The following is a 10,398-nucleotide window of genomic DNA, read 5'->3' as shown; positions in this document are numbered from 1 at the left end:
GACGGCGACAGTTCTTCTTTGCCTCATTTGGCACAAGGGGAAACGGAGGGGTGGGGGCGTGCCTCGCGCTTCCAAGGTGGGCGTGGCCACCCGCCGTTTCCTTTGTGTGTGGGCCTCAGTCGCCGGCTGCGAGCGCGCCTAAGGAGGAGTGGAAGCCGCCATTTTGTGCGTTTTCCTTTTCCCCACCCCCTTTTTTCCCCGTTCTCTCCCGGTGGAAGCCTAGGCCTTCGGGTGGCCCTCCGAACGGACCTCGTAGCGCACCCGCCGGTGTACTGGTAGGCTGCAGCTGCCCCCTACCGGCGGCGAGGAGGAGGCGGCGTGTGGCGGGCCGCGGCTCCGGCATGGAGAACTCCCAGCTATGTAAGCTGTTCATTGGCGGGCTGAACGTGCAGACGACGGAGGCCGGGCTGCGGGAGCACTTCGCGGCCTACGGGACCCTGACTGACTGCGTGGTGGTGCTGAACCCGCAGACCAAGCGCTCCCGATGCTTCGGCTTCGTCACGTACTCGGCGGTCGAGGAGGCCGACGCCGCCATGGCAGCTTCTCCGCACGCGGTGGACGGCAACGCCGTGGAGCTGAAGCGGGCCGTCTCCCGCGAGGACTCGGCCCGGCCGGGAGCGCACGCGAAGGTGAAGAAGCTCTTCGTCGGAGGCCTCAAGGGGGACCTGGCTGAGAACGACCTGGTGGAGCACTTCAGCCAGTTCGGCCCCGTGGAGAAAGCCGAGATCATCTCCAACAAGCAGAGCGGCAAGAAGCGCGGCTTCGGCTTCGTCTACTTCCAGAACCACGACGCCGCCGACAAGGCCGCTGTGGTCAAGTTCCACCCCATCCAGGGCCACCGCGTGGAGGTCAAGAAGGCCGTGCCTAAGGAAGACATCCAGGGCGGCGGCGGCGGGGGCTCCTCCAGGTCGAGCTGGGGCGGACGGGGGCGAGGAAGGGGAGGCGGAGGCAACCGGGACCACAACGGGCTCTCCAAAGGAGGAGGCGGCGGCGGCTATAACAGTTATGGTGGCTACGGCGGAGGAGGCGGCGGCGGGGGCTACGGATCCTACGGAGGCGGCTCATACGGTGGAGGAGCCGGCGGCGGCGATTACGGCAACGGGTACGGCGGCTTCGGCAGCTACAGCCAGCACCAGTCTTCCTACGGCCCCATGAAGAGCGGCGGCGCGGGGGGCGGAGGGGGCGGCGGCTGGGGCCCCCGCAGTAACAGTGGACCATACAGAGGCGGTTATGGCGGGGGAGGTTACGGCGGCTCCTTCTAAGCGGGAAATGCCCATTACTGTTCTGGGGGTGTCGGTTTTGTCTGCATGGAGTATGCCCTCTGTTGTACCGGGCCAGGTTCTTAATAGTTCCCCTACTCTTCGCCCTAAGGGGGCACCTCCGTACGAAAAGGCTTCCGTGATGCGGAGCTGCTCTCAAATTATTCTTGTTGGAGTCGCTCTGCTGCCTGTTTCACTTCTTTCCGAAGATGGACTGGGCCTCACACACAACGATTTTGTGTTAGTCATTGATGGACTCTATTTTTTTATTGCTTGGACATTGGTCGTTTTTATACTAGGAATAAGATACCGTTTTAATTTTGGTTTATTTGGGGTTGGGCGGGAAAGGGGAATTAACTTTGTAAGGACTTGGATACCTACACATTTTTTTCTACAAAATCTGCTCTGCTCCCGTGGCTGTAAAGGGGGAGGGGGGAGAGAAATGGTTTTTACATTTTTATTTTTTAAATAAATCATTGTGTTCATTGACCTTTACATGTCTTTTTTCCTAGGGTTCATTCCATACAGTTCAAGCAAAGGCTTTTTTAGTCAAACAAGTTATTTCTGCTCAGATTTCTACATGTGTTTCTAGTAAAGGTCTCAACTTTTTTGCTGCCCCACTAGATTGGATTTAATACTTAAGAGAAATGCACCAATTTTTGAAATGCCCACGGGTGGATGTAGGCAGTTAAAATACTTTATAGTACATCCACTGTTTTGTAATTGGGCAGTTGCCTTGCTGACACAGTTAGTCTGTTTTTTGTACAGGTTGTTCTCCCTCAACATATGTCGTTCTGACACATTTAGAGCATGTGCTTTTTCATATAAGTGTTCAAATTTTCAGATTGCTCAGTTTCACATTGTGTTATTTATTGGCTTGCCTGTAAACTACCCATTATAGGGGAGGATGCTTTCTCTTCTGTTAAAAGTACTTTGTTTGCATAGTGAAGTCATTTCAACTGAATTCTGTCTTGTTCTTATTAAAGGAGCCAAGAATCTTGTAGAGCACCACCTGCTGGCAGAATAGTTGACCATTGCTGTAAGCTTTACTACAACAGACCAAAACTGCTCTCAAATCTATAGACACTTAGTCCTTTAAATTGCAAAGGTCAAATCTGCATGCCAACAAAAATCCTGGACATTGGCTGAAAAGAAATACATCTGACATACCCATAAGTAAATTTATTGATTAAATAATTAAACTGCCCAGTCTTCAAATTTTGTGCTAGGTGATTGATAAATGAGCCAGTAACCTAGGTGCCAGTTGTAAATCAAAATCTCTGTAGTCTGCTTGATGTATTTGTAGCCCTTTCACACAGTAGAATTGAAGTTTGTTGTTCTATTAGCAATGTTCTAGAGAGAAACTGCCTTCCTCAATAGAAATATAGACTAGTTATGGATTATTGCAAATAAAGAATTGAATTCTTCACATGCTTCAGTGAGTATGTATGAAATGGCTAAAATGTTCCTGTTTTAAAAATATTCAGACTTCAACCAAAGTCTTATGGCCTTCTCTAAACTACTTTGCTTTTAAACTGCTGGCTCAAACTTTTACATAGGACTTAGCTCCTGAAACAAGCTAGATGGTATTTGGTCAAAAACGCTTTCAGTCAGGCTTTTATTAAAGATTTACTGCAAGGTTGAGTTAGTAATTTCGACTAGGTTTTTATAGTGGTTGAAGTAGATTTGCATTGGTTATTGCCTTGGAGAAAGTTCATGGCTGCTTATTCAGTTGAAGACATCTGAAAGAACATGTTCCATTAGTTAATGTAGCTTGCTCTAGAAGTACAAACAGTTAAATCAAGTGACTGTACAACAACAACAAACTGGCTTGACTTGATAACTCTTGGTTTAGATGCATAAAAGCACACAGGTCAATTGCTGGTCAGTTACCATGTGTTAAGTTACCAACTTAAAAAGCAGTGAGACATCAATTCTTAAACATTATAGCATGTTAATGCTTTTCCTTCACAGAAAACACTAAGAATGCATAATACCCACATTAGGTGGTTTGTGGCTTTGTAGCTCATGCACCTACAGCAGAATAATATTTTTTATCAATTACTACATGTTCTGTATGCAGGTCTTTCACAGCAGTGTGTTTTTCTTTATTATGAAAAAAAACACGTAGTCCTCTGAAAGGCAGTTAGAAACAGTTATGCTATCTTGGAAAAATGGGCTCCACTTTTTAAAATATTAGGTATTCTCAATGCTTTGTTCTTCCTTACAAGGAAGATAAGAAAGGTCATGCAGATAAGGCTGATCTCTGAGTGTTCTGACAAAATGCCTAGAACAGCTTTTTTGTATAGCTTCTGTCTGTAATTGTGGTGGTCTTATCTCTGCTTTTTAAAGGCTTAAAAGAAAAGTTGGCATCCAAAACTTAGTAAGTTATGGATTTAATATTAGGAAAATGCTGAAGATGCCAAGAATGAAAGGTGAGAACAATCCAATGGGGAACTGGGAATGCCTTTTACAAACACACAACATGCAGTGGGTGGCATTTTGGATCCCCTTTGCCAGCCATATTTCAGTAGTTGGGTAGTAATGCTCGAGTATGCATGTCTAGAGGAATTAAAACTGTACCTGATGCAATAATACAGCATCTGATAATCGGGAATATTGTGATCAGACTCTTACAGGAGTGAATACCAAACTAGTGGTGGTAACATCTCTGGTAGTGACTATATATGGTGCTAGTCCCTTCATGCTGCTATGTGTAATACTTTGGTAGTCAAGTCTTTAGCACTAAAGCTTTATTGTTTATAAGCTGCAGCATGATTATGTCTATTCCTCCTAAAAGGAAAATGCTGGTGGTATACCACTGTTTGTTAGCAGTTATAAAAATGGGTGTATGCTGCCCATAAAGTTTTATTTAGCTGCCATTGCATACTTTCAAGTGATCTGCTGTAAGAGAGTGTGCCATATGTTGTAAACTGTAAAAGCTGAAGGCTGAAAGTGCATGATGCAAAAAAGAGGCCAGTTTCAATTTCAATGGGTTGACTACCAGCACTTCTAAGTCCTGAAACTAAAGCATTCCTGTATATGGAGAAATGTACAAATGATCCAATTCTTTACAGTTCAGTACTGTTCTGTTAAGACCAGTGTATCTTGTGTCATCTCAAACCCCCTGCTCCCCCGTTCAACTGAGTTTCCCTAAGACAGGCAGTTTTCTTGGCAGAGTTTTAGAACAGAAGCTGTGTGCCAAGCTCCAATACATGTAATGTAGGTCTAGGTCTAATTAAAATCAAGTGCAGTATGTTAACAATCTTGGGCAATTTCTAACTGCTGTCTAAATTCTATAGTGTTTTTTACATCATGGTTTCTTCTAATTATACACATGCCAGATACGGTGAATACATTGGATGAAAGAAGCAACTATAGTACTCTGATCCCACCCCCATTGCAGTAACTGATACCAAATAAGAGTACAGTATTAGAGACCCAAGATTCTGGTATGGTTCCTGACAGGATTAATAATGGTAGTACTTTACCTTAACCTGTGTTTTATATGTGGGATCACAAAATTGGAAACCTCCTTGTTTTAGTGTTCACTGAGATGTCACATTTAAAGATAAGAGTTGGGGGGTTTGCTGAAATGAGGGCTGGAGGCTTAGTTGCTCATGAGTTTGAACAGTCGGTCTAATGAGTGATTAACTTGGTGAAGTGGAAATAAATTTCAACCCTGTGCTTTTATTTTTAGCCTCATAATTCACTGCCTACTATCTGGTCAATTAGAATCATCATTGTGTCTAGAGATGCCTGCTTTCTCTCCCCCTTCATATATCAGCTGTATATGAAAGGAAATGAACACAGGCAAAATTAAGCTGGATGTGAATATGTTGGCTTGAAACAACTTGTGCGCTTAAATTCTACAATTTAGTTTCTACAACATTTAAACTTTTGATATTTGGTGGTCTTTGTGCATTGTCTTGTCTTCGCTGCTCTGGCTGCTTCACATGTTGGCAGACTGTTTCTCCATAGATCCTCTGTGTTTTCTTTGGATTAGATCTAGCCCTGGAGTCTCAATTTTGTCTCTTACATGTTTACATGAATGGAAGTGGGACCTTGAACCCTCCCCCCAGCTTTCTTGGGATAGATATGCTGAAAAGCTCTCGGTCAACAATGCAGATTGTGACACATTTCATGCAAGATGCTGTAATCCCATACATCTTGTCATGCTGCCCTGAAGGAAAGGTATGGTTTTAGTTCAGAAATTGAAATTTTAGTAAGCAGGTGTATTAGAAATAATTTATACACCATACATCTAAATGAGCTGTGAGATTAAACTTTGAAGTCAACATACTATTTATCACATATGGTTAAAGTGCCTCTTCTGAGTATTCACATTTTATATATAACATTAACAACAATTTAAGATGGTGTTCACATGTAGTGTGTGTTTATAAAAGCAAATGAGAGGAATGCTTAATAACTAAGCTTGTTCTCAGTGTTTGTATAAATAACTAACAGGGTTTTTTAACCTAAACTTGATGGTGATTTACACATGCATGTTCATTACATAGTCATTTTCATTGGTGAAGGAGCCATGAGATCAAATATCAGAAGTTAAGCTGCGAGATACTAAGTTACTTATGGTCATCAGCAATGGTGGACTTGAATTGACTGTTTCTACAACCAACTAACCTTTTTAATGCTCTGTCTCATAGATCTTACCAAATTTAACATTGTTCCTAACTGCTGAAAATGCTAAAGAATTACTTGGGATTAATTATAATTGGTCTGTGCTCAGTTGTGTGGTGCTTATTCATACAAGTACCCCAACTGCCTGGAAAAGCATCTGGTTTACTATCAGTTTTAATAATTTCTGAGGGCATAGATCTGCAGGGAAAGGTGAGTTCTAGTCTGAGTACATTTAAAAGAAGCAAACATATGGGACCAAGAGACCTCTCATGAAAGTCAGCTTTACATAAGCTTATCCAAAAATTACCTGTGAAAGCACAACTCTACCTGCAGTGCTGTGCAGCATAAAACAATCATTAACCAATGAGCAACCAGGGGAACAACTGATTTGATCTTGGTGCTACTCAGTCCAAATAATCCTATAGAATAATAGATGATCTTTAACCTCTTCTGTAATTTGGGCTATGCAAGAATGCTGGAAAATTATGACTTTCAACACTTACAAAGTATTCATAAAGCAGTTACACATAAAAACTAGGTCAATAGATTACTGAACTCTACAATATACAAGAGTTTATAGATCTGTTTATATTTTGTTCAGCTCCTAAATGGCTGTTACATAGAGTGAATATTTGCTGCACTAGGGTGTAGTGATTGCTTTTCAAAATACAAATATGTCACAAAGAAATGTTGACCCATAAACTTCAGTCATATAAATAGATACCTGTGAGGTCAAATTCTGATCCAAAGCAGCCTCTAGTTGCCTATGAGCAACTGCTGCTTCTGCTTCAGAAGAATGACAATTTTATAATGTCTGAAAAAATAATGTGTAGAAATACACAAAGTCTATATTGACCAACTTGGAGAGTGCATGAATAATAATAATAATAATAATAATAATAATTTTTTATTTATACCCCGCCCTCCCCAGCCAAGGCCGGGCTCAGAGCGGCTTACAAGCAATAATAAAAACAAGATGAATGATTACAAACTTAAAAACAAAATAAAACACAACAATTAAAATAACGGAACATTAAAATATTAAATGAATGAATTAAAACCTACAGAATTGTAGAGTTGGAAGGGACCCAGAGGGTTATCTATTCCATGTTGTAAATCAGTTTCTTTTTCAAACTTAATATCTCTTTTTAAAATAGCCAGCTTTACAATCGCATGTCTTTACTCAGAAATAAGTGTCTGTTCAGTACAGTCCAAAATGTGTGTAGTTCTGTAGCCTAGGGCTATTCTAGAATCAGTAGAAACAATATTTGTAAAATAGTCCACACATAATTTAGATCTGCTGCATATTTTTTTGCCTCTAAGAAGCACGTCTTGAGACAATTGTTTCATTTTTCAACTAAAAAAGTCATTGTGGACTGATCCTATTCGATATCGCTTTGAAAACACATGTAGGCAGTCCTGGCAATGGGGGTGTATCCACTACTGCCCAATGACACAGATGGGTGTATACGAAGATCACAATCACCACTTCATCCTCCATTCACTAAGGGAATGTGCAAGGAGGAAAAGGTGTGGATAACCTACTTACTTATTTATTTGTTAAATCCGTTAGTTGCTTTATCTTGCCCAAGGCAACCTAATGGGACTTACAAATAAAAACAAAGTCCCACATAAATAAGGCCAAGGGAAAAAACAATATGTACGTTGAAAACATGTCACCACAACCACCCATAACCTTACCAAGGGGAAGGTTTTCAAATGTGTATCAAATAACCACACCAATCCTTGTGGTCAGCAGGATCTAGAATCAATGCAGCATGTGAGGACAAACATGAATTACGGGTTGAGAGAAACTATTTTTGTGCTACAAGTGGATTAGCATGCTAGCAGCCCTAGAATTAGTCCTCAGAATGCTAGGTTTGTGTGAATGATTTCAAGAGAGAAATCAAGTGGCTGAATAATGTAAGCAATAAATGCCAATTTTCTTTCTACTTCAAGCTTACTCTGCCTAAATCTCAATCCTTGGCGCTAGTGTGATAATACTAAGCATTCATTTGCTGGCACAGCAAATCTGAAGATTTGGATTGCTAGTGATTCTAACACACAGTGTCAGAGCTAGGATTACAGAGGTTCCAGAAAAAGATCAGTCTCCATGTGAATTAATTTATGAAAGCTAAGAGGTCCTTTATACTGTCTTGATTAGGGTTGCTAGGGTAAGATTTTTGAGAGAGTCCTATACTTTTGATGATGAAGCCCTTAACTTAAAATGGAATGGAGTGGTTGGAGGAGACACACTGCTTTCTGCTACAAATCAGGTTACCTGTTTTAAAATGCTCCAGGGCTGGCCAGAAAAGTCAGTAGAGATACATAGGATTTTAATTTAGCTGGGATTGGGCACCAGCATGTCTATCCAACCTTGCCTCCCTCCAAAAAAACCTACCCCAAAGTGCATATTGCAGGTTGGAAGAGGCTGTATCTGGGGGAAGAGGTTCACACAGCCCTGCAGGGTAGTTCATACTGAATACTGGCACAGTCAGGCTGCAATGTTACTCATTGATTTTATCTTCAAAGTGCAAGTTGGGCCGAGGGCAATATAAAACTGCAGTGTAGTTTGTTGCAGGGCCTCATTCCTGAGAGTAGTTTACAGTGTCCCTGGCACTGCAGTCCACTGTTAATGTTGCAGACTACAGTAGTTTTGAAGTGGGTTTGGATTCCCACACAAAAACCCTCCAAGCTTGAGTTGCAGTCAAGGTCAGACTTTCTCCCAGGCCAAGTCAAGCACTGAATTGCATTTAAAACTCTCATGCTCCATTGATTTTGATGCAGAATGGTTTCCCTTTTAAATGTTCAAAAACAGTTTCTGCACATGGTGAAAAGCCCAGGTCAGATCAGTTACCCAGTCTTAGTATACGGCTTCTATTTTTCAAGCCCTTCAGCTACAGGTAACAAACTCCAGGGATATTGTGCAACATTTTGTTGCAAGGCCTACACTAGCCATGCACAAGAACCCTAAGGTTTGCAGAAGTGTGAATAATTGTTAAGGGTAAAATTCCTTAAAGAAATTCCTTAAAGTGGTGAAATCCCCTCCCCTCAAAACAGCCTTCCAAGCTCTGAGCTTGCCAACTGTTGGAGGGTAATTGGAAAACTTGGAATGGGAACTATTATGGACTCTTTCAAATGAGGACATGGTTGGCTAGAATCCAAAACAGGAGCACACTGGGTTCAACATGTGGAAATAGATGTATGGCAGAGTGTTTTTCCATTTATCTAGGACTGCCGTGATGGGAGAAGAGGTACTTGCAGCTTTTAAGGCACAGAGCTGCAGTTGGCAATTTTGGAGTTATGTATGTAGGACTCATAAATAATCTCTCACACCCTTATACTATGGAAGCTTTCAGTTAACATTTAGGTCTGCCTCTCCTTGTAAGTTCTCCAAGGCATTAAGCATACTATCCATGTTTTTCTTAAAAATCTTTTTGTTAGTTTTTCATAAGAAACATGAGAATACAGGCCCCCTCAGTAAACAGTTTCCCCTACCTACCCATGTTTCACAGAGTTTTATGGGAAAACATTATTCCAAAGTTTCAAATGTGAGTCTGGTGGATGCCACTGTACTTTATGTTCCATCAGGTATGTGCTGAAAGGATCATTTTATCCACACTGAAATCAACAGCAACACTTCTATGTGGCTGTGATTAATTTGAACGTAGAGAATTTATGGGGCGCTCTTATGTCTCATAGGACAAGGAGGAATTAATAAGAGCCTAGAGTCCTTGCTTAACAGCCATCATCCACACCTCATATTTTGAGGAGTTTAATAGTTTGCAAAATGTGGTTTCTTTTCTACCCTGCTTAATTGTACAGTGGTACCTCTGGTTGTTTTTGTCCATGGAGTTTTCTTGGTGGGGATACTGGAGTGGCTTGCCTGTTCCTACTCCAGGTGGATCACGTTTAGTCACAACTCTCCACTTTGACCTGTCTGTCTTTGGTGGCCCTACACAGCATAGCTCATAGCTTCTCTGAGTTATTCAAGCCCCTTCGCCATGACAAGGCAGTACTTTGACCACCTCATGAGAAGAGAAGACTTCCTGGAAAAGACCCTGATGTTGGGAAAGATTGAGGGCATAAGGAGAAGGGGACGACAGAGGACGAGATGGTTGGACAGTGTTCTCGAAGCTACCAACATGAGTTAACCAAACTGCGGGAGGCAGTGGAAGACAGGAGTGCCTGGCGTGCTCTGGTCCAGGGGGACACGAAGAGTTGGAAACGACTAAATGCCTAAACAACAGCACCGCTGGTTACAAACTTAATTTATTCCAGAGGTCCATTCTTAACCTGACGTACCACTTTAGCTAATGGGGCCTCCAACTGCCGCTGCGCCGCCACCGTGTGATTTCTGTTCTCATCTTGAGGTAAAGTTCTTAACCCGAGGTACTACTTCTGGGTTAGCAGAGTCTGTAACCCGAGGTTTTTGTAACCCGAGGTACCACTGTACAGTCAATGGCTCCCTGCTGCCCTTCTCCCCACCTTGGAGAAC

General features: G+C 42.4%; 2 protein-coding genes across 3 annotated transcripts in view; both read left to right on the top strand.

Annotated features, from left to right (window-relative positions):
* Nucleotides 1-10,398, top strand: part of KLHL3 (kelch like family member 3) — a 103,635-nt gene that overhangs the window by 39,749 nt on the left and 53,488 nt on the right. The gene's annotated exons all lie outside the window — the stretch shown is intronic.
* HNRNPA0 (heterogeneous nuclear ribonucleoprotein A0) lies at nt 31-2,686 on the top strand. The gene has a single exon (XM_083728628.1). It carries the CDS (start codon nt 342-344, stop codon nt 1,260-1,262), a length of 921 nt encoding a protein of 306 aa, XP_083584754.1. The 5' UTR covers nt 31-341; the 3' UTR covers nt 1,263-2,686.

The sequence above is a fragment of the Podarcis gaigeae genome, assembly GCF_964106915.1.
Source record: "Podarcis gaigeae genome assembly, chromosome: 2".
Classification (NCBI taxonomy): Eukaryota; Metazoa; Chordata; class Lepidosauria; order Squamata; family Lacertidae; genus Podarcis; species Podarcis gaigeae.
The sequence above is the reverse complement of the archived record's forward strand: the minus strand, read 5'-3'. Positions and strand labels throughout refer to the sequence as shown.

Excerpts from the sequence above, each read along its gene's own strand:
- HNRNPA0 (XM_083728628.1), top strand. The coding sequence starts at position 342 with ATGGAGAACTCCCAGCTATGTAAGCTGTTCATTGGCGGGCTGAACGTG.